The 23,797-nt window shown below is 54.2% G+C and overlaps 1 protein-coding gene across 15 annotated transcripts in view; it reads left to right on the top strand.

Moving 5' to 3' along the window:
* The first annotated feature begins 129 nt into the window (after nt 1-129).
* The window catches only part of PGS1 (phosphatidylglycerophosphate synthase 1), a 67,589-nt gene continuing 43,921 nt past the window's right edge, over nt 130-23,797 (top strand). For 6 of the 15 annotated variants that reach the window (XR_014257849.1, XR_014257850.1, XM_082442993.1 and 3 more), the window contains exons 1-7: nt 135-1,322; nt 10,391-10,580; nt 13,523-13,600; nt 15,724-15,823; nt 16,624-16,813; nt 17,812-17,990; nt 20,006-20,527. Coding sequence is in view for 8 of the 15 variants with exons in the window: in XM_082442993.1 (XP_082299119.1) it covers nt 946-1,322; nt 10,391-10,580; nt 13,523-13,600; nt 15,724-15,823; nt 16,624-16,813; nt 17,812-17,990; nt 20,006-20,527 (1,636 nt within the window). In the remaining 7 variants the exon portion in view is untranslated. Of the gene's footprint in view, nt 1,323-10,390; nt 10,581-13,522; nt 13,601-15,723; nt 15,824-16,623; nt 16,814-17,811; nt 17,991-20,005; nt 20,528-23,797 lie in introns of all 15 variants that reach the window. The other 9 variants (XR_014257844.1, XR_014257845.1, XR_014257846.1 and 6 more) reach the window with 6 other exon arrangements.

Raw genomic sequence — 23,797 nt, forward strand, 5'->3', positions numbered from 1 at the left:
AGGGTTCGAACCCGTGTCCCCTGCATTGGCAGGCGGATTCTTAACCACTGTGCCACCAGGGAAGCCCTCATTAACCATTTTTTTTTTTTTTTTTTTTTTTGGCCACACCGCGTGGCTTGCAGGATCGGCTTCTGAGATCTTAGTGCCCCAACCAGGGATTGAACCCCAGGGCCATGGCAGTAAAAGCACGGAGTCCTAACCACTGGACTGCCAGGGAACTCCCATTAACCATTCTTCTAGAACATACTTTTTTTTAATGAATGCACGGTCTTCCAACATAGTGATTTACCATTATTTAACCAACTCTCCAGTGTTGATTGCTTCCAGACTTTTGATATGAACAACGCTGAGATGAACATTCCTGTAGGGAATGTGTAATTCATTTCCTCGGGTAATTTGTTGAAAGCAGAATTCGGAATGTTTTGTATCCTGTGTGTCCATATCCTTTTAACCACACAACACCTCCCCTCCCCGCCATAAGTAGGATATGATTATCTCCTACAGCTTTTCCAGTTTCCCAGTCCCAGCCTATGTGGATCCTGCCAAGGAACCACATGATACAGATGAGAGTCATCTGTTACCTTTTTAAAATCAGCTACAAAAAAGTGTTCTTGGCTGTAGGGATGAGCTCCTTCAGCCTGTTTGGCCATGGAGCCGTAGCTCCCAGGGGCGGGTTACAGCGTGTGTATGCATTTGGGCGCATGGGGAGGATGGAGGGGTCTTTACTGCACCTAGACTGGGTGAGCTTCTCTGTGCCCTGGAGCTGCAGGCCCGGGGCTGACAAGGTGAAAGATGGTCCCGCCTGGGTCTGATGGGGATTTTCCGTTCTCAGTGCGCCCGGGTGAGTCAACGGTCACCCACTTCTGTACATCTTAGCTAACACCTTGGAGCAGGGGCTCGGCCTGTCGGGTCCAGCCTGAACTTGGTCGTGGGGTCTGACAGGTGATGTCCCTCACTCTCCACCCCCATCCGGTATCGAGACCGAGTCAGGGGATGCTGGTGCCCGCGCCCTGCTCCTCCACGGCCTGGCCCCTGCGCGCAGCACACCTGCGCCCCCCTGGCGGGAAACGGAGGCTGCGGGGTGGGTCCGCCTCCCCTCGAGGCTCCCGCGCGCCGCCCGTGTTCGCGCGCGCTGTTGTCAATAAAGTTCTCGCGCGCCGGAAGCGGAAGCGGCGGATCTCCATGGCGGCGGCGGCTGCGGCGGCGGGGCCGGTGTTCTGGAGGCGGCTGCTGGGCCTCCTGCCTGGCCGCCCCGGGCTGGCCGCTCTCCTGGGGCGCCTGTCCGACCGACTCGGCAGGAACCGGGACCGCCGGCGCAGGAGGTGAGGGAGCGGTGGGGCTGAGGGCGCGCCCGGCCCCGACCCTCATCCGGCGCCCCCGGCGTCGCGGTGAGCTCTCCGTGTCCCCGCGCGCGGGCCCGCCCGGCCCCCGCAGTCCCGCCTCGCCGCCGGCCTTCCCGGGGAGGGGGCCCCCGCCCGAGGTCGGTCGGGCCGGCCCGGGCCTGCGGGGGGCGAGCCCGGCCTCCGTCCTCGTACGCTGGAGCGAAAGGGCTGTGTGTGCACACCCGGGGCGGGGGGATGAGTTCGTGCGTGGCTTTAGGCCCCGGGGTGTGTGTGTTGGAGAGTCTTCGCGAGAGACACTGTTTGGGTCCGGAGGTGTCTTTTCCTTAAGTAATCCTAGCTGCGAGGTGACTTGACGGGAGTGAATCAGCCCTGCTGGGATTCTGTGCCTGCAACATTTCTCACATCCTGCCAGAGAGGGCTGTGAAGCAATTCTGAGTCTGGAACACTCAGGCCAGGGAAGAGGAACCACGTGAAACCCCTTTTACACTTTGCAAAGGGCCTGTGTTTTGGAAAAGTACTGAAGTGAGTTATGGAAATAGTGAAGTAGGCTTTGAAGCAGTTCGTTCAGGCAGTGGTCTTTCGAAGTAAACATTTGCCAAGTACATGCTGACCTAAGAGGCCTGCTGCTGTTGCTAATATTAAAAAAAAAAAAAAAAAAAAAAGACTTATGTGGAAATAGTTTTCTTGTTGGAGAGACTCGAGCCTTACACTTGTTTCTTAAGAAAAAAAATCTTGGAACTGTGTCCTTTTGCAGAGTTCACGCCTTAGATTTTTATCTGCTACTAGGGTGAGATGTGACCTTCTGGCCTTTGGTAGAGAGATCTGTGGTCCAGTCATGTGTGCTGATTCTAGGTATGGAAAGGAACTTGCTTTTTATTGGGTTACTTTGGAAGATTTTCAGCAAAAATTCAGGTTTGACTTAGGGGAACTTTTTGTGATAGAATCAGCCCAGGACGGAACTCCTGGAAGCTTACTGATCAGAACGGCTTTAAGTTTCACATCAGTGAACCCGGTGGGAGTGGGATGTAGAAGAGGTGGCCTCCGTCCTCTGTAATTCGTGCTTAGCAAAGACCTTTTTATTCCAGTGGGTAGTGAAGTCAGATGACTTCTACGTCCTGGTATCAAACCACTGAGAAATTTGGTTTAAAGTTTCAAAAAATGTTCTCAAGGACGAGATGTTTAGGCCATTTTGTCATTTCCCTTGTATGTATTTAAACTATACAGAAAAGCACTTCATGATTAATCACTGTTTAACATTGGAGTTGATTACTAAAGGCTGTTGGGGCAATCGCCACAAATTCTTTTAAGAAAGACATTTCTCTTGTGTGTTTTTCTGTGGGGAGAGAGGGCAGTGTGGCCGTGGGGATAGTCTAAATTGACTTCTTAAAAGTCTTTTTTGTAAATAGCATTAGTGGATGCAGGACTTGTGGCTCCATATTTCTTTTTGATTAAGTTGGTTAAGACTCTGGGTCAAAAATTAAACCAGGAACTCAGTTAAATCACAGACATAGAAACACAAATGTCAGAAATTTGCGTCTTATAATCCTTGGAGGTGATGCCTGCGCTAGGACGGAGGATAAATGTTTTGAGCAGTATTACTACAATACTGTGGGGTTCTGACCCTTTCTTTGCCTTTTTCGGTTTGCAGATTTTTTCTGCTTCTTTGTGGCCTGGGTGTTTGGGGTTACTCACGTCTGTATGGCCACTCACCTCCAGTGGCTGCTGACTTTCGTTTCTTCTCCATTGTTCAGTTGCACCAGCCAAGTCCTCATTCCCCGAATGATGTGGTTTCTTGTAACTCTGATCATCGATTCATTGATAATAGTTCTGTGTAGTCATGAACTTATTTTAGATTTTAGCTTGCCGGTCTGACTCAACTGTTGGAGTGCCTGGTGAATCCTCGTGACTAGCAAGGGGAGTGGTGAGAGGGAACAGTTCTTTACTGCAGTGGTTTCCTTTCAGTTAGAGACAGCCATAGTGACAGAGAACTCTATTTAAAATTACTTCTAGGGGCTTCCCCGGCGGCGCAGTGGTTAAGAATCTGCCTGCCAATGCAGGGGACGCGGGTTCGAGCCCTGGTCCGGGAAGATCCCACATGCCACGGGGCACCTAAACCCGTGCGCCACAGCTACTGAGCCCGCGCTCTAGGGCCCGTGAGCCACAACTGCTGAGCCTGTGCACCACGACTACTGAAGCCCACGCACCTAGAGCCCGTGCTGCAACAAGAGAAGCCACGGCAATGAGACTCCCGTGCACTGCAACGAAGAGTAGCCCCCCGCTCACTGCAACTAGAGAAAGCCCGTGCGCAGCAACAAAGACCCAAAGCAGCCATAAATTAATTAATTTAAAAAAATTACTTCTAATTAGTGATTTGGAAATACTGCTGTTTTTTCTTAAGCAGGCATCTGACTCATTACCATGGACAGCTGGATTCATTCACTTATTCAGCATGCGTGTATAGAGCACTGCTATGCTGTGCTAGGTACCAAGGAGACATCCATAGTCCTACCTTCAAGGTGCTCAGACCCATAAACAGACAATAGTAAAGTAAGGTAGGAAAGGTCATGGCGGCACTAAGGCACACCTGGAAGTCACAGAAGGCTCCCTGGTGGTGATGATCTTGGAGCTGTGTTTTGGAGGCATGTAGGAGTGGGCTAGGTGAGGAAGTGGGGAGCCAGTGTTCAAGGAAGGATAGTGAGTGATGTAGGCTGATGGTGGCAGCAGTGGAAAGCAGCTCTGAGGTGCCACAGGTACTCAAACCGTTTCTAGGAGCCGACTGCGTACTGAGGAGGGACGGGAGGGAGCGAGAGGAGCTGGGCTGAGACCGAGCGAGGCAAGCTCTGAGAGTCCCTGTACAATTTCTCTTGATAATGGTCTAGGCCTGAGGGGGCAGGGCTTGTATGAAGTCATGGACAGTGGGAGGAGAGGAGAGGGCTGGGCTGGAATCAGCCCTGGGGGAGGTTGTGTAGGGGGTGCTGAGGAGGTAGGTCATGTTTCTGACTCGGGTGACCACATGGGTGGTGGCATGCTTCACTAAAACAGAGAGCGAGAAAGAGGACCAGGTTTGGGGGATGACGGTAAGGTGAGTTCGGGGCATGTCAATTAGTATCCAGGTGGGTCCAAGTGGAGGCGCTCACTGTTCAGGTGAAGGGCAGATCCGGCGCTCAGGAGAGGAAGACAGAAACTTCAGGTAGTTTCTTGGAGTCATCAGACTACACAGAATTGACTTGTTATTGGAGTATGAGACCTGGTGGAAAATGTGTCAAGAGGGCGTTAGTTCCTAACCGAGTTTGCTGCCATACAAGGAAATATTTTCTCCGTGGTCTCCTTTTTCTTTTTTTAAAACTATTTTCAATTTGAGCTATGTGTGCAGAAAAGTCTTTATTTTTGAAACCCAAGTTCTATTTTCTTTATTCTAGGTGTGTGTATGTGTGTGTGTGGGGGGGGGTGGGGTGGGGTGGGGTGTCCTAACTTTCCTGAGTGTAAGAGGGAAACATAACCAGCAAACTGTTCTTTTTATTAGGTTTCCTTACCTTGTAATGCCAGCTCAACATACTCTTACTCAACTTCTTAGTGGTTTCTACTCTGAGGGACCACCAGATTTCCAGAAATTACTTTTTCTCTGAGTTTTCTGATGCTGGGACCCAGTCCTCCTTATTCATTAGAGTTCAGTAGCGCCACCTCTTGTATTATAGCAGTAGAATGGGTGGGAGGGGGGATATTTAGAATCAAAGCATGATTTCCCCAAATAATTCAAATTCGATCTTGCAGAGAATTAAAATAAGATTTGCAGCTGACTGACTTGTAAATTGTAGCTTTATTAGGTTCATATTAACCTGAGTACCCTCTGAGCACATTGCTGCTGCTGATGAATTAGGCTGGTCAGCCAGCTGTGTGCTGGTAGATAGAAACTAGCCTGGGATTGAAGCTGTCTGATAGATAATGCCCTTGTAAACACGTGATCTGAGTAATGTAAATGAGTCGTTTTCACTGCCGGGAAGTCAGGCTGGTTGCAGCAGTTTGGATTAGTAGAACGTGTGAGTCGTTCTCCACAGGCACTTGGCTATGCCTGGTGCCTTTGGCTACAGAGGTGTGTTGTGGGTTATAAGTATATGTTAGGTTTCTAGCCCCTCGATGTAATCGACTTTCTTTTGGACAAGCCAAGAGGAGAGTCAGCGTGTTGCCACATGCTGGCAGCCCCGGCCTCGTGCCGGACTTGTGGGAGTTCAGCGGCCGTTGGTCTTCTGTGACCTACGGGAATTCACACTCATTTCCCTTACTTGGGTTTAGGTCTTGCGTTAGTCAGGAAGGGCTGCCTGCTGCTGGGGCTGCAGGAAGTCTTGTCCTTTCGTGTAGTTTTTCGAGCCTTTTTCAGGAAGTGTTATGACTTGGTCTTTTCTCATCACTTCACCTCTTTACGTTTAAATGTGTGTGACGGGGGGAGGGTGGGTTTTTCTTAAAAAGTAGTTTCTGAAAATATGGCAATCCGGAGAGCTCAGTTTCTTTTAAAAACTTTCTTGTTTCGTCGTTTTGTACAGATTTGGGTGGGATACAAACCACAGAGTGTGTACCACGAATCTTATAGTCCCCGGAGAGCTTGTGGACTTTTAGACCATGACCCTGAGTGCAGGACACTTAAGTAGTGCCCTGGTGTGGTACAGGGGACAGAACTCTTGTGCCGTCCATGGTGGATTTGTGGTTAGTGTAGGAGACAGTCCTCCGGCATCACCATTTTCTTCCTTCAAAGCCCTGCAGACCCTGTTTTGAAAAGACGCTAGGAGGTGGGCCTGCTTCCTCGTGTCCCATGGGGTGGGTGACACCACTGTGGCCCCGGGGGAAGCACCTGTGTCCTCTGAAGCCGTGAGAGCTGTGTGGGGCCTGGTGGAGGTGAAGTGCAGACCCAGGTGGAATTCTCTGGTGTTGCCTTTCCTTAGTAGCACCTCCACTGCCCCCGTGAGAGCTCGGTTGGACCTCCAGGCGCACTGTTGTGCATCCTGACGAACGGAGAATGCAAGGTGTGGCAGTATTTTTCCATGGAGCACTTGCAGCTTCAGAACGTTTGGTGGAATGGAAAACTCCTGTCTCCGCACACAAAGGAGAAATGCCTTCTCCCGTCTCCTGAAGCTTCCCTTGCACATAGCTGTGTTCGCGGCCTCTCAGCAGCCGTTCTGCTCTCGCTCTTTCGGTTTGGCTGGCTACTCTGAACTCAAGTCCCGCTGCTGTCCTGTGCCTCTCATGAGTCGGGTGGGTGCATCGTCCTGTCTAGGGCAGGCTTCTGCTGTCCCTGCTTTAATGGTGGCCCCCGGACCACGGACAAGAGTGTTACTGCATGCTGTTCTTGGTCAAGGCAGTCCAGACATGGGTTCCTTTTAGAGATGCTGGGAAGAAACTTCCCTCTCTTACCCACCGCCCTCCCCCTCCATACTCACTGTGCCCTCCTAGAGTCACCCCCCCATCCTCTCACCCCATTCCCCCAGGCCCCTCTCCAGGTGGAGGGAGTGGCCCCAGGTCAGCGGTCCTCAGCACTTAGGCCCAGCCCACTCTCCAGCTCAGGGAATTTGTCTGCAAATTTCACAGGAAGCCCTAAATCACCTGGCTGAACCTTTCCCCAGAGTCAGGTGTCTGTGTGGGTGGTGGCTGGAGCCCACCCTTTGGAGAGGATGCTGTCAGTTTCACCTTCAGAATTGTGGGCTGAGGATTGTTTTGCACTGTTGTTGCCGCCTCTGCCACTGGCTGAGGGCTGTAGCAAAGTAGTTAGGCTTGCCTGAGTTCGAGTACCAGGGCGCGCCCCTGCTCTGGCCCTAGCCCTGTCCTCCAAACTTCCTTGATAATCCGGAATAAAGGAGTGAGAGGGCGGCAGAACCTTATTATCTGGCCCCCCAGCCCCTGCCACTTCCTCCTCCCTGTAACTAGAAATGGGAGCTAGATGGTATCTAGAAAGAGATGATTCAGGGGAGTGCAGGCCTAGATGTGGAAATTGTGTATGTGTTTGCTTAGTTCTCTAAATGGTGAGTGTGACAGCCCTGCTTTTTTTGTAGAGTAACCACAGCTCCCTGCCTCCTCCTGTCTCTTGGGGGTTAGGGTTTTGACCTGGGACAGCTGCCTGGAGGGGGGGAATTGCTTTTGCAGGTGGTCGGCCCCTGGAGGCTGGGATTACCGTGCAGCAGGGGCTGTGGCTGGCACGGGGAGAAGTGTTTTCTGAGAAGATTCCCAGGCGTCCGTCATGGAAAGCGGGAACTCGCCCCCGTGGGGATCTGGCTGAGATGCACGGAGAACGTGGGCCCCTGCACTGGCTCCCATGGGGGCTGGCTGCTTGTGCCCCGGCCCAGGTGCTGCAGTTAGATTTTGAGTGTCTGGGGTCTGGATGTGGTCTCCCCACCTGTGCCGACCTTGTGGGGCCTTTATAAAACTCTGTGCTCCTTTTCCAAGCACCTTCCTCTTTGGAGTGTGAAGTTACTACTCGAGGGTTGGGTCTCCTCCACGATGAATCCCTGAAACCTAATTGGCTTTCAGTTCTTCTCCTCTCTAACAAAAATAAACCTGTCAGTACACAGGTTAAACAGGAAGCAACATAAAAAAGCCCTCAGCAGATCTTGGACTGAGGCCCTGATCTGGACTTGGACTAAAGCTTCCCAGGAGAGCTGCCCGACAGGCCCGCAACCTGCCTGCGGTGGCCCAAGGCCAAGCCTGTCCTGCCAAGCCCCTCACCCGGGTGGCGGGGGCCCGACCCCCGTACAGTCGCTGTGTGTCTTCTCTGGACTGCCTGTTGAGCCCCTCCTGGGTTTTTCTGGCGCTGGTGGGTTTTGGCAGTTCCTGCCTCTTCCCTTTGTTTGCACCTCTCCTCGCCTGGAGCCCCCGCACTTCCTGTCTGAATCCCACCGGGCAATCAAAGCCCATTGGGAGGGAGGGTTTTGTGAGGCCTCCCCAGCAGCTCAGGCATCAGCAGCTCCCCTTTTTGGTCACTTGAAGTACATGCACCGGATGTATATTTTGACCTTTCCTTAATTAGCCTTAGCATTTTCTTTTGTGTTCTTAGATGATTTCAGGTGTGTACGCTGGTGAGGCCACCAGGTTTGCGGGCAGTGGTGCCCAGGCCGGCCGTGCCTCCCCCGTACACCAACTTGGATTGAGGCCCAAGTTGGCACTTGCCCTCTTCTGGGTTGCTGTGTGCCAAGGAGGTGTTTCCTCATCTTCCTTTTTGGGAGCGGCTCTGAGTCTGTTGGCTCATCTGAAGAACGCGTGGGGACTGACTGCATGGCCTGGGGTGCAGGCGACACCCTGGATATTTTTTATATGGTCTGAGCGATAAGTGCTGTGAGATTGGGAGATCGGTTGATCTTACAGTGCTGTGGGGTTTTCCTCCTCAGACAGACTATGTTTAATTAATGAACGTTAGACTTTAGGCCCCCTTTGCGGCTTCACGTTGATAGATTGTTGTGCACCTTTCCCGTTCTCATGGTTTTCCGTTGGACTGAAGGCGCTCCCTCTCCCCTCTGGAAGGTAGCCTTGAGCACAGCAGGAGCATGGCCTCCATTTTGGGGAAATCGAGGCCGCAGTCTCCTTTTTTTTTTTTTTAAATTTATTTATTTATTTATTTATTATTTTTAGCTGTGTTGGGTCTTCGTTTCTGTGCAAGGGCTTTCTCTAGTTGTGGCGAGCGGGGGCCACTCTTCATTGCGGTGCGCGGGCCTCTCACTATCGCGGCCTCTCTTGTTGCGGAGCACAGGCTCCAGACGCGCAGGCTCAGTAGTTGTGGCTCACGGGCCCAGTTGCTCCGCGGCATGTGGGATCTTCCCAGACCAGGGCTCGAACCCGTGTCCCCTGCATTGGCAGGCAGATTCTCAACCACTGCACCACCAGGGAAGCCCCGCAGTCTCTTGTTTACACGTCTAGGCCTTTAATTTGCTGCTTGTTACCCGGAAGCCAGAGGAGGAGTGTAGCAAGCTGATGCCCGGGAGTGCGGTCCCCACCTCTGCTCGGAGGCCCACGGTGAACCCTGGCTTCCCAGGGTCCAGACCCGCTGTCTTCCACCCGCTGACTAAACTTTTCTTGGCAATGAGTCTCCGTGACAGCCCGGTGGGCTTTCTGGGAAGCACAGCTGCGGGCCATCTGGCGTGTGTGTAGGGACATTCAGGAACCCTGGGAAGATTCAGCGTTTTATCAGGAGGCAAGTGAATGAAATCATCTTCCTGGAATTTGTGGCCCTTCAGGCCTTGGGGTGTTTAAGCGTCCTTTCCCTAGAGTCCCTCTTGAGGCCGTGGTGAAGGTCACACGCTGAAAAGGATTTTCCTGCTGCTCTTTGCTGGAAGTCAGATGGGGGGCTGGTCGGTGTGGGGCTCTGCATGTGCACTGCCCTCCCCCGGCCCCCGCAGGTGTCTTGTCATCCGGACAGAGATGAGGCTCAGAGGGCAGGGGACCGTTTACTGCGGTCTTGGCCTCAGTGGATGGGAACCAGCCAGAGACGGGGCGTGACCTCTGAGGAGAATGTGTCCAGGGGTGAAGGGGCAGTTGTTGTCACTGCTGGCCCCTCTTGAGATGACCTCTTCCAGCGCCAGCTTTTCTCTCTGTATCCTAGTATTAAAGAGAAAACTTAATTTTTTTGGGGTCCTTCCTTGAATAAAAGCCCATTTATCTCATCAGTCAGACAACCGGGGGTCTGGGTTGTACTCACCAGACTGAGACCAGACCTGCCCTTGCAGGCAGTCTTTGGCAGCTTTCTGCAGGTGGGTTCGTTGGGGGCATTAACCAGGCGATGGCTTTTTTGAGTTTACTTGTGGCTGCTCTAAATTTTGAGTTGTTTGGAAGCAACGTAAAGTTTGGGGTTTATCCATAGGCTTTGGCACTTCTTAAGTTGCTCAACTTGTAGGGGCTGAAAAATTCTTTTGCAGAGTTTGACTGGGGCTCACTTAAGATGGTCTAGGAAATCTGAAGTTCGCCCGCCGCCCCCCCTCCCCCCCCAAAAAATTTCTTATTTGCCCACAGGAGCTGAGAGAGAGTTGTGAGGAAGTATTTGAGAAGTGTGACCCTTTGTATGTCTCTTTCCCCAGGCCACCATGGCTGTTGTTGGCTCCTCTGCTGTCTCCAGCTGTCCCCCATGTCACCTCGCCTCCTTGCTGCCTGTGTCCGGAGGGCGTGCATCGCTTCCAGTGGATCAGAAACCTGGTTCCAGAGTTCGGAGTCTCCAGCTCTCACGTCAGGGTGCTTTCTTCACCTGCAGAGTTTTTTGAGCTCATGAAGGTAAGTTGTGTCTAAGAGAGAGAGGGTCAAACATGGAATTAGAGGTTTGGGGGCATAAGGTTGGCTGAGTCCTGGGCTGAAGCACCTTCTGTTCTAGAAACTTTTGCTGGCTGCTTAGCTCATTCCTGTGGGTTCCACCTGTTAGGTTTCAGCTTCACAGATGGCTGAGTTGAGCTGTGATCAGAAGCTCCCCTGGGTGGCTGATGTCTCGGGTGGAGCAGCTCAGAGCTTGCGGGCACTGAGGGTCAGGTCCTAGGTTTTGGTTCTTGTGGACAGATTGATTCCCTTCGTTCCGTGTTGGAGATGTAGGCTAGACGGGAGGTTAGTGAGAGCTTGGAGACCTCAGCAGGCACGTCCCCGCTGAGGACGTCTGGGAGGGAACGAACCTCATTCTGGTTAGGGCACGGCAGACTCCTGCCCCGGCAACGTCTCCAACACACAGTAGCTCCATAAAGTAGACGACAGCAAATGGAGACATAACGACCTATGGATGAGATTTGATATGTAGGAAGTGGCCGGCAGCCTCTCAGTTCAGTGGAGAGTATTTACAGGTAACTGGAAAGTCTGGATGTCTGGTTTTAGCTCTCGTGATCCTGGTTCTTTTCCGTAATTCTGTCTAAAGTTTGTACCTTCTCTCTCTTGGTAGAGATGCTAAACTTTGCATTTGGGAGGGGTTCAACTTTCAATACATTAGTCAGGTGTTCATGCCACGTCTAGTTATTTGTGGTTAAACTGCTAATCGGAATGAAGTAATTAAACGCTAATTAATTTTTAGTTACATGAATTCTGAGTTTGTATTAATTCAATGATGTTAGAATTAAGGTATGATGCGGTCAGGAGGAGAGCTGGGACATAACAGGAAATACATGTAGATGTTCCTTTTTCTGCACAACAAACTCTAGTTCATTTGAACGCTTGCACATTTTCTCTCCTTTGCCCTGTTGTTCTGTAGATCCACTCTTAGCTTAATTTCCGGCTGGCTTGTTCCAGTATGCTGTGTGTGTGTGTGTGTGTGTGCGTGTGTGTGTGTGTGTGTGTGCGCGCGTGCGCGCGCGCACATACGTGCATGCTCTCTCCCACTTCCCTACACTGCTTGACTCTCCTGTGTGTCCTTGTTTGTGTAGAACTGATGCTGAGGCTGTTTGCTCTTTGCTCCTACTTGGTTCTCTGCTTGGCTTGAAGAAACAGGTTTTTCAAAGGAGGTGGTTCTTAGTGTCCCAATCAACTCCGGGTGAAGGATGGACTGAGTCTCCACGTGGGGGTCCCCTGGCCTGGAGGTGAGGCCACGCGGCGCACCTGCTCGGGGTGGGTGGGGCTGTGGCAGCCAGGAGGGACGTGAGGGGCTCAGCCCAGCAGGCCAGGAAGAAGCTGAGGCCACCGTTCCCTGCCTTCTGCACTGAGTCATGGGCGGGTTCTCCGGCACGTTCTGTGTGGAGCGGGATGTGTTTCTTCCTGGGACAGAGTGGCCCGTGTTCCCTGAGAAGAGAGTGCAGCGTGGTTTCTGCCTGGGCCCACGCCTTCGTGACAGCTGAGCTTGTACCAGAGGACCTGGCGCCATGGCAAACAACTGCGTAGACTTTTGCTGCCCGAACTTGTTTGCCTCACACCTTACTTGTTTTCCTCTCTTTCCTGTCTTCATACTCACTTTCCCCACAAGCAACCATCTGAATAAATAACAAAACGAAGGAAACAGCAAACATAGGAGATTCTTTTGTTTGTTCCTTGCATATAAGCCTTTCCCAGTGGTGTGTTGGTGTGTTTATCTAGTCAAGATGCCCCTCTTCCTCCATCGACAGTGCAGGCTGTGGGGGCCATGTGGGAAAGCCGGCACGTGCGTGTGTCCTGCCTCCCCGGTGCCCTCTCCAGCTTGCCCTGAGGGTGGTGCTGCCCTTCTTCCTGCTCTTGACCTCCTCTGGGGCCTGGCCGCGCTGGTGAGGGGTCCGGTGTCCTCCCATGGCTGGAGCAGGTCTAGGGAGAGGACGCTGGCTATTGGGACTGACGCATCATCTTCGGACTGACGCATCATCTTCGAATGTTGGTGTGTTCTGTTTGTGTGTCTAGCTAGGTACCTGTCTGTCTGCATCTCAAAACTATTGCATACTTGAGACTTCCCTGGTGGCGCAGTGGTTAAGAATCCGCCTGCCAATGCAGGTGACACGGGTTCGAGCCCTGGTCCGGGAAGATCCCACATGCTGCGGAGCAGCTAAGCCTGTGCTCCACAACTACTGTGCCTGTGCTCTAGAGCTACTGAGCCCGCGTGCCACAACTACTGAAGCCCGCGTGCCTAGAGCCCGTGGTCTGCAACAAGAGAAGCCACCGCAATGAGAAGCTCGTGCACCGCAATGAAGAGTAGCCCCTGCTCGCCACAACTAGAGAAAGCCCGCGTGCAGCGATGAAGACCCAACGCAGCCAAAAATAAACATAAATAAATTTATTTAAAGAAAAATTACATGCTCATTTTAAAACCCCAGCTGTGCAGACGGGGCTGGAGTGCAAGTTTGCCCCCGCACTCCCTCGTCTGGCTCTGCTCCTTGGACACACACATACACACACACACCTACACCTGTACAGGTGTGCATGGGGTGGTGACGGGGGAGCATGGTTTAGGTTCTGTTCAGTGATTTGCTTCTGTCCCTGCAGTGCGCTGTGGACATCCCCTCAGGTCAGTGTGCACAGATCTTCGTTCTTTTCGTGGCTGTGCTGTATCTTATAGCATGGCTAGATCATGCCTTACTTTCAGGCTGAGTATTTTAAATTAGGGTTGTGGGTCCTTATCTGGTAGGTTACCACACACATTTGGGGCTTGCTTTAAATATTAATTGGTGAAGAAACAGGATAGTTCAGCTTGGAGTGTTATTTGCCTCCAATATCAAAGGACTGTATCTTTCTCAGTGAACTATGAAAATGGTGATTATGAATTTTGAATTGTTTCTTCTCTTCAGGGGCAGATAAAAGTAGCCAAGAGGCGGGTCGTGATGGCGTCCCTCTACCTGGGGACAGGTCCTTTGGAACAGGAACTGGTAAGGTTTAAGCAGGGGTGGTCCTACTGGCAGTAGTGAGTCACCCTAAAACCTCAGGCTGTGCAGAGCCGTGGAGTTGGGGTAGAGCCACCCTCCTTGGCCTGCGTCTCAGGCCAGCTTTTGTGCTTGTTGCCCCAGATTCTGGGGAACGTCAGGAGGATCAGCTAGGGGTGCAGGGAGATGTGATCCTGGGCCTTCTGACCTCGCTGGCCCGTGTCCTCCTCACCCTGCACAGGGGGCCATAGGCCATCTGTCTGCCAAGCCGGGGCTCCGAGAATTGTGACCCGCAGGCCAAATCTGGCCACTGCCTATTTATGTGTGGCCTATGGGCTAAGGATGGTGTTCACATTTTCTTTTTTAAAAATAAATTTATTTATTTATTTATTTTTGGCTGCGTTGGGTCTTCGTTGCTGCGCGCAGGCTTTCTCTAGTTGCGGCGAGCGGGGGCTACTCTTCGTTGCGGTGCACGGGCTTCTCATTGCGGTGGCTTCTCTCTTTTTTTAAATAAACTTATTTATTTATTTATTTATTTAATTTTTGGCTGCGTTGGGTCTTTGTTGCTGCGCTCAGGCTTTCTCTAGTTGTGGCGAGCGGGGGCTACTCTTCGTTGTGGTGCGCGGGCTTCTCATTGCGGTGGCTTCTCTTGTTGCGGAGCACGGGCTCTAGGTGCGCGGGCTTCAGTAGTCGTGGCTCACGGGCTCTAGAGCGCAGGCTCAGTAGTTGTGGCGCACGGGCTTAGTTGCTCTGCCCGTGCGCCACAACTACTGAGCCTGCGTTCTAGAGCCCGCGAGCCACGACTACTGAAGCCCGCGCACCTAGATCTTCCCCCATGTGGGATCTTCCTGGACCAGGGCTCAAACCCATGTCCTCTGCTTTACATTTTCAATGTTTGGCAAAAAATGAAAAGAGGAGTAGTAACTGTGTCACATGAAAAGCATGTGAAATTCAGATTTCTGTGTCCATAAATAAAGCTTTGTTGGAACATAGTGACTCTCATTAATTTTTGTTTTGTCTATGGCTGCTTTCTTGCTACAGTGGCTGAACTGAGTAACTGTGACAGGGACCATCTGACCTGCAAAGCCCAAGATATTTACTCTCTGGTCCTTTATAGAGAAGGCTTTCTGAGTCTGTATTAGACAGAGGAGCCAGCATTGCAGGTCGAGCTGGCCGTTGCTTTCGCCCAGGGCTGGTGTCGGGTGCGGGTCTGCGGCCAGCCTGGCTCCACCTAGACTTGCTGTCATGCCGTGCTTGTCCCTTCCAACGAGACACGCGGGGCTGGGAAGGAGCAGACGTCACCCGTTGTGCAGTGGGGGCTTCTTGTAGGATGAGCCCAGTGCAGAGTCTGTAGGTTGAGCTGAAGTGAGTGTGAATGAGGTCGTTGTGTTGTCGGAGTCCCTGGATGGCTCTCTACTCGGAGGGAGTGAGATGCACCCTTGCCCATAGCAAGTGTTGTTTCTTGGTTTGCCTTGTTCGGAAACCCCCAGGGCGGAGCTGGAAGAGAATAGGGGCTGTGGTAGAGGGCGAGGGGGAAGGGCGGGGGGCAGGAGGGAGCCCACCCCTTCCCTTCCTGTCTGAGGAAAGGCTGCCCCGCTTTCAGGACGTGCTCTTAGCTGCCAGCTTGGGAAGCGTGTTTGTTCTCCTGGGAGAAGAATGCCACGTCCAGCCTGTGGAGAGGGGCGGTGGGCAGGTTGCGTCTTGGATTTACTCGTTCAGCGAGTATTTCCCGAGTGCTCTCCATGTGTGGGGCGCTGTTCGTTGTGTGCCTGTAAGAATGATCCATTGGAACGTGTGTGGGAGCTTGTGTCTTAGTGTTTTCACGAGCGGCGAGGTCCAGACCCTTGGGCACCGCGTCCCTGACCCCCAGAGCCCTCTTCCTGCCAGGCCCGGGCCGCAGACGCCGTGTCTTCTGATTACGGTTCCTGCGCTGGCCTCAGGTGAAGAGGTTTTGCAGCGTTGGCTTCTGGGCAAGCGTGGCTGGTGTGTGCGTGTACATGCTTGTGTATATGTGTGTGTTTTCAAAGAGGACCGTGGGGGCATTAGCTGACAGGTTGGTTCATTCCTTTAATACATAACCATCTTTTCAGGTCTTTCATTTCTGTTCTTTTGGGGTCTTTTCTTGGCAGGTGGATTGCCTGGAAAGCACTCTAGAAAAGTCACTCCAGGCGAAGTTTCCTTCCGACCTCAGGGTGTCCATTCTCTTAGACTTCACGCGGGGCTCAAGAGGTAGGTCTGACGCCCTCCCTGGCCCCCTGATTCTTCCTCGTTCAGGAAGAACGAGGCGTTAACACCCTCACCGCCCTGTCCTCAGCCAGCAGCAAGGCTGTTTGAAGCCCGTCTGGGCTGGCCCAGGACGGCCTGTCCGTCAGGATTCTGTCTGTGGCAAGTGACCGACAGTCCAAGTAAAAATGACTTTGGGAAAAAGAGAATTGTTTTGACTTCCACGTCTGACCTGGTTCGGGTGGGTCGTGATCTGGGGCTTGGACCTTTGGGCTGGCTTCATTGTCTGGCTCCTTGCGGCAGCCTCTGGCAGTCCCAGGCCCATCTTGCCGCATCTTGTCCATTGGAAGAGCATCTGCTTCCCTCATGGTCAGCCTGGAGCTCCTGCGCGGCCTGCCTCGGGCTCTGAGCCGGGGCTCCTGAGTGTGCTGACCGGCGCAGCCTGGGCCTGCGTGCCTTCCCAGAGCCAGGGTGGTCAGAGTCATCTTCACCCGGAGCAGAAATGGGAGGGCGGGGCTGGGTGGCGCCCCCGGGAGGAGATTGGGCGCAGTTACCAGGAGGTGGGTAGACGGGTGCTGTGGGGCTAGAAGAGCGGATGTCCGCTACACGGGCCGCTCAGTCCTGCCCCGAGATGTGGTGGGTGTCCAGGTAGAAGCTTCCCGGAGCCCCTCTGGCTGAAAACAGCTCCCGGCAGTCTGACTTGGACAGCTGCGCAGGCCCTTGGTGGGTGGTGCTGCGCTGGCGGCTGCGTGTTTTTCCTGGTGTGACTCTGCCGTCCTTTCCCTCCTGCTTGCCCGCGTCTTCAGGAAGGAAAAACTCTCGCACGATGCTGCTCCCACTCCTGCAGAGGTTTCCAGAACAGGTCCGAGTCTCGCTCTTCCACACGCCTAACCTCCGTGGGCTCCTCCGGCTCCTCATCCCCGAGCGCTTCAACGAGACCATCGGCCTCCAGCACATCAAGGTGTACCTCTTCGACAACAGCGTCATCCTGAGCGGGTGAGTTGGCTGCCTTCTGTCAGGGATCTCCCTTAATATTCTCCAGGGCAGAAACCAGCAGAACGCGGAGAAGGCAGAGTCCGTCCCCTCGAGCCTTCGAGGACCTGCTGGTACGTGTTTAGACTGGTTGCCTAGCTCTCTCGGCATCTTCCCGGTGTCCTGTCTGCCACGGAAGCTGGAAGCCACGAAGGGCGACTGAAAGCTGGCCGTGGTTTACTGAGCCCTTACTCTGTGCTTGCTCCTGGGTGAACCCCTCGTGTACTGTCTCAGCTAATGCGCACTGTACCCCACGTGGTCTTTCCCTCACTTTGTACACAAGAAAACCGAGAGGACAAATAACTTTGTCAAGTAGGGCCGGGTGGGAATCCAGGCCCTTTGGGGGACACTGGGGCCGAGCCCGAATGGTCCTTGGCTCTGTAAGTGTCCGCATCTCCTCTCGGTGGTCAGCTCGGTGAGGGGAGGGCCTTGCGGTCACTCCTCTGTGTCACCTTAGTGTCACTCTCGCCCACCTCTCGTGAGCGGCCAGGCTCAGTAGCTGTTTGTTTTATTTTATTTTATCTATTTATTTATTTATTTTTTGCTGCGTTGGGTCTTTGTTGCTGCACGTGGGCTTTCTCTAGTTGCGGTGAGCGGGGGCTACTCTTCCTTGCTGTGAGCTGGCTTTTCATTGCGGTGGCTTCTCTTATTGCGGAGCACGGGCTCTAGGCACGCGGGCTCAGTAGTTGTGGCGCACGGGCTTAGTTGCTCCGCAGCATGTGGGATCTTCCCGGGCCAGGGCTCGAATCCGTGTCCCCTGCATTGGCAGGCGGATTCTTACCCACTGCGCCACCAGGGAAGCCCCTCAGTAGCTGTTTGTTAATTGCCTGCTGCTGCTGGTGCGTCCTGATCCGAGTTGGTTGCTCCCCTGCTCCTGCTGGTGACCCTGAGACCGGGGTCCCCAGGACTTTGCTGTCGCATCCTATCGCCTGAGTCCTCACCTGCCGCTTTCCTCCCTGTAGCGCAAACCTGAGTGACTCCTACTTCACCAACCGGCAGGACCGCTACGTGTTCTTGCAGGACTGTCCTGAGATTGCAGACTTCTTCACGGAGCTGGTGGATGCGGTGGGGGACGTGTCCCTGCAGTTGCGGGGGGACGACACGGTGCAGGTGGTGGAGGGGATGGTGCATCCTTACAAAGGTAGGGTCCCGGGCTCCTCGCCCTCCCGAGCCTGGGGGTGGTGAGGGTGAGGAGGGCACGCCTTTGGTGGCCTTGCCACAGGTTTAGGAGACTTGGGTGGCAGAGCCTTGTTCTGCTTTTGTCTTTGGAGCCAGACAGATGTGACTCACTGGCTATCGGTCATGCTCTGCGGGTGAGGGAGCCGCCGGGGAAGGTGGGACTGTGGGCTTCGGGTCTGGGTGCCCACGGGAGTGAGCCAGGAGCCTGCCCTGCACTTACAGGAAGCGGCCTGCTAAATGGCCACCCCCCTCAGGGCCACCTCCCGTGACTCTGGAGCACAGAGGGTCTGTGGCTCCTGGCTCCATCGAGGTCTGCGGCCTCCTGCCTGGAACGTGAAATGGGAGAGTCCTCGGCCCTGCTCACTGGAAACTCAAACCCTGGCAGCTAGCATTCCCGGGCTATTTGCATTCCTGTGATTCTTGTGGCCGTGGCTTCCTGGTGGCCTTTAAGGAGGCCTGCTGCTGAATTTGCGACCGTGTCAGCAATGTGGGGAACGGGTTAAACCTAGCCCATGTGAGGAGACGAGCCAGAAAGGAAGCATCTGAGTGGGGATGTCTGGTGGGAACCCTGTTCCAGGGGCCTGGGGATCCGTGCACTGTGGAGCCAGCCCGCGATCTGTGTGCCTGCCCTGCCTGCTGCCACTACGCCTATGTGCTGTAGAGTAGTATAATAATTACCATTATGTTTTAAATTTCAACAATAAAAATTTATGGAAGTCTGTTTTCTCTTTCATTATATGAGTACCTACGTAGTGTTCTCAATTTTACCCTCTGGCTCACAAAGCCTGAAATATTTACTGTCTGGCCCGCACAGGAAACACTGGCTGACCCCTGATCTAACTTAACAGGCCTGGCATGAATATGCAGAAAAAAGGGCCCCCATTCGGGGAAGAATTGAGAGTCAGCACGCTCAGAGGGCGTGGGGGGCTGGGCACAGCCGTGTTCGGGACCAGGGCAGCTCAAGAGAAGCAGTGAGTGAGCGGCCCCCGTGGTGGCCGCCGTCGGCAAGGGGGGGTCCCCGCAAGCAACATTCCTTCTCTGGGCTGCTGCCCGGCCCTGGAAGGCACTCGGGCATGTGTGCCTGTTCCCAGCCCAGAGCACGTGAGCGGTGACCAGGACAGTCGTGCTGCCCGTCTCTCTCTTGTTGATCAGCCCTGCCCAAGGCTTGCTATTCTGTCAGTTTTTTCAGAGAATCAACTTTTGATGATGTTGAAGTTCCCTATTTTTATATTTTATATTGTTGTTTTCATTCTGTTAATTTCTGCTTTATATAATGTCCTTCCTTGTACTGTAGTTTTTGGCTTTTCCTGTTGTTTTTCCTCCTAACTTCTTGAGTTGGATGCTTAGCTCATTAACTATCTTATCATCTAGTGATAGCATTTAGACTCACTTCTTTTCCCTTCATTGTGTCCCTGCAGCCACTCGTCACTGGTGTCTGTGTGAAAACAAGGCCCAGAGCCTGCCTGTTCACCTCTGACCCTTTGTGGCTCGCTCTCCTGCTCTCTGGTCATACTTAAACGTGTCTCTGTTGGACACATGTTCTTTCTGACGTGTAACATGCACACCAGTCACGGGTGTGCAGCTTATGTACGTGTTCATAGTGGGTTGGCTCCCAGAAGCCCCCTCGGGTCCCTAGCCGGGCATGACCCCCCCAGTGTGCCCACTGTCCTGACTACCGTCACCCTCAACTAGTCTTGTCTGTTTCTGAACTTTTTGTAAGTGGATTGGTAGAGGCCTTTTCATTTCCCACTGAGTGCAGGCTTCTTGTGGCAAGACCCTTTTTCGGGCATTTCTGTCCACAGGGGAGCCTCCCATGGGCCCGGTGTCTTGTGCTCAATCGAGACGTGTTTGGTGAAGGATCAGTTGTGGCATCTGTGCTCGCCTGTCACGTGCCATGTGGTGTGTCTTCCGTGCTGAATGGGAGGCCAGAGCCTCCATTCTCTGCTTCTGACTCCCCTTTGCCATGTCTCCCTCTAGGTGACCGGGCTGCGTATTGCAAGGCAGCTAATAAGAGGGTTATGGATGTGATCAACTCAGCCAGGACCCGCCAGCAGATGCTGCACGCCCAGACCTTCCACAGCAGCTCCCTCTTAACCCAGGAAGATGCAGCAGCCGCTGGAGACCGGAGGCCAGCCCCAGACACCTGGATTTACCCATTGATCCAGATGAAGCCCTTTGAGATTCAGATCGATGAGATTGTCACGGAGACCCTGCTGACAGAGGCCGAGCGAGGCGCTAAGGTCTACCTCACCACCGGCTACTTCAACCTGACCCAGGCCTACATGGACCTGGTCTTGGGCACACGAGCCGAGTACCAGATCCTGCTGGCCTCGCCGGAGGTGAACGGCTTCTTCGGGGCCAAGGGGGTGGCAGGTGCCATCCCGGCCGCCTACGTGCACATTGAGCGGCAGTTCTACAGTGAGGTGTGCAGCCTGGGGCAGCAGGAGCGGGTCCAGCTGCAGGAGTACTGGCGGAGGGGCTGGACATTTCATGCCAAAGGTACGTGGCAGCCGGCTGGTCAGAGGACGGCCCCCATGCGGGACAGCCGGGGGTGGGCGAGCTGGCCCACTTGTTAGCGCCCGTGGTGCCGGTGCCTGCCTGGTAGAGCCCTGCCCCTCCCCCGTCTGTCTTCATGACAGCCCTGCGGGTGCATCACAGTCATCGCATTTATGTGCCTTTCAGTTATGCAAGGTCTCTCCCAGAACTTACAAACTCAGATCGTTTGGGGGGCTGTTTTAAAAAACGTACACGTAACCTCTCCCCTCAAATAGATGAAGAGGCATGTGCTTTAGTCTTTCTGTGATCATCCGATTTCTCCCGCATTGGCCCTGCCCTTCTTGGGGACAGAGAGGATTCGTTAGGGATCATTTGTTCGGCATCAAACAGCCCACCTTTTCAGTCCCTTCCTCACCAGTCCTGTTTTTTCCCCTATGTGCCAAACCTTCGTGTTTTTTTTTTTTTTTATAGCTGAGAAAACTGAGGCTATCTACTTAGAATGTTGACAGGTACAGGACTGCCCCAGGGTCGGTCAGAGTGTGAATTGCATATTGTAATGGTCTCTCTTGCACAGTTGTGTGCATCCGTGGAGCAGCCCACGTGTGGCACAATCCCAGGGGATAGCCACGATGTGAACAAACGGGTTTAGAACCCTGTGCTTAGCAGTGGGACCACCGGCTGCTCCTCCACGCCGGGGGCACCTGCCGCTCGGGTGTGAGCGCTCCTTTCTGCGCTCCGGGAGACCCCACGGCCAACTTGGTTAGTCCTGTGTCTAAAGGAATAGTAGACAGCGTGGGGACCCCAAGCCCCGACTGAAGTGCCTGGCTTTCCTGACTTCTTGCTGGTGGTTCAGAGACCCATTTTGCTCCTGCGCTGGTCCTGGGGGCTTCCGGAGAGCCTGAGTGAGGTGGGAGGGGGATGGTGTTGTCACGGCCACTCATCTATGTTGTTTAGACTTGAGGTCACTTTGAACCCTCAGGTTGGACTCTTGTTTCCTTAAACCATTGGTTTCCATCTGGGGGTATGCTAGGAAATCCCCCCAGGCCACCCTAGGCCTCGTGGGTCCAGCCCTTGGGATTGGGTGGTTTCCACTTGCGACTGTGAGGCCTGCGTGCCTGCTCGGGCAGGTGACATTGCCTGGTGTGGGAAGTGAGCTCTGCCATTGTACCGATCCTGGATGTGTCATGGGCTAAGCCCGGCCGGTGGTTAGGTGTCTCCGGGCAGGCAGGCCAGCCCACGGGGGTGTGGAAGGCATTTTAGGATTGGCTGTGTTACTTCTGAGAATAACAGTGGTGCCTGGGGTGGGGTAGTGGAGACAGAGAGCTGGGTAGTGGGAGGAGCTTTGAGCTCTGAGGGGACCTGTGTGCCCGGCTCCTCGTCTGCCCTGTGGCTGGGTTGGTGCGGGGGGGTCCCTTGTCACTTTGACGCCCCCAGTGCAGCCTGGCTCATCAGTTCTGAGTGTGCTGTGGGTTATTTCCGTGAAGCTGCGCTGATAAACGTGCAGTGACTCCCCAGTTACCGTTGAAACAGAAACACCCAACCGGCTTTTCCAGTGTGTCTCGCCTTTTCCCGGACTGGCATGCTCCAGCCGCTCCCTCCTGCCGCACGCCCGCCCTGCTGCGGGTGGAGCCCTGCAACCTGGCAGCGGGCTTAGTGGGGAAGGCCAGGAATGCCAGGGTGTGTGCGGTAGAGGGGGAGGGGGAGAGCACGACGGGGCACATGGAGAGGGGCTTCTGCGCAGGAGACGCCTCACCCTAACGGCAGGAGCCAAAGGTCAGATCACTCAGTGCTGAAATGAGAGGCCAGGCCCTTCCCTGCTTAGTGGCTGTGCTCGATAGTGGGGGGGTCTTAAGTCAGCCCCCCTTTCTGGCTCACCTTTTGACGGTCACTTCCCCCAAAGCAACCTAGGACAAGGAGCAGGCAGCACAGGTGGCGCTGGGTTTGGGCTGTGGAGTGGTGGACCATCTACCGATTGCCTGCCCTGTGCAGGGGCCATGCTGGGTGCAAGCGGTGTGTCTGCGTTTGGGCCCCGGAAAGTTCTTCCCCACGGCTGAGTAGCCTGTACTGCAGTTCCCTTCCCCAGGCTCCCGCAGGGCAGGCCGGGGCTGATCTCGGCTCCTCCTGCTCCCAGAAGCCCTTGGGTGACGAGAGGGAACGGGGATACCGTGTTCCTGCTTCCAGATCCTTGCTGTCCGAGAGCGCTGTCAGTGCCGCACGCCTCTGGGAGTCAGGCAGCCCGAGGCTCTGGGCCCTGACTGTGTGTTGAACCTGCTGGTGGCCACGTGCAAGGCGATGCAGGAAAGCTCCGCTCGGTCCAGGCCTGTGGACGCCGGCAGGCGAGGTGGGGAGAAACAGCCTTCTCGTGGGCAGCGGCCACGCCGGTCCACGGGTGCTAGTGGATAGCAGTGCAGTCTGGTGACGGGAGGTCCCGAGGGCTGGGGTGTACTCTCTGTTGTTTTCTGCTCACCGAGTGTCGCCAGGAGCGTGGAGCAGGGGTGCGTGCTCGGCTGGAGCAGTGCTGGTTCTGCCCAGCGGCCTGAGTGGAGGCCGCCTCACCGGCTACTCTGTTGATTTCCTAGCAGACTTGAATATATATCCCATTGTAGTAAGTTGAGCTGCTTCAAAGAACCAGAGGGACCTTCCAGTCTTTAAAGGCATGTACTAGCGACCGCTTTGGCAATGTGGTCCGTCTGGTTAGTTTTTATTTGGAGTTTTGCAAAGGGCGCGTATGTGATATGCCAAGGAGACCGTGGGTAAGCACGATGTGGTGGAGAGGTTACCAGGATGGGAGTCTTGAAGCCTGGTTCTCAGCCCAGATTTACCTTTGGCACAAGTGGAGGGACCAGGTTCAACTTCCGTGTCAACCGGGCCGATGGCTTTGGATTGTACTCAGGAGGGAATGGCGACATGCACGCGTTCGAGTTTCTGTGAAATGACCGTGCGGTTCATGGGCGAGGAGCGGAGTCCCGGGGGTGGTGGCGGGGACGCCGTGCGTGGCGTCGGAGGGCTGGGACCCGTGGCGAGGAGGGCATCCTCCTCACCTATAATTTTGTTGCTGATCTCCCCGTGGGTCAGTGAAGGGCGACACTGAACCTGGAAGTCTTACCAGCATCTGCTTGGCCTCAGGAGGGCTTTGGGGGTGTGGGAGGGTAGGGGTCCACCTTCAACATCCGTCAGTTGGCAGCTCTTCTGATTGATGGTTTGTCAGCTTCCTGTTGCCTGGCCTTCGTTTCTCACCTGGTGGGTGAGGTGGGACAGCGTTCTGGGAGCGGG

The sequence above is a fragment of the Balaenoptera physalus genome (genome assembly GCF_965194825.1).
Source record: "Balaenoptera physalus genome assembly, chromosome: 20".
NCBI lineage: Eukaryota > Metazoa > Chordata > Mammalia > Artiodactyla > Balaenopteridae > Balaenoptera > Balaenoptera physalus.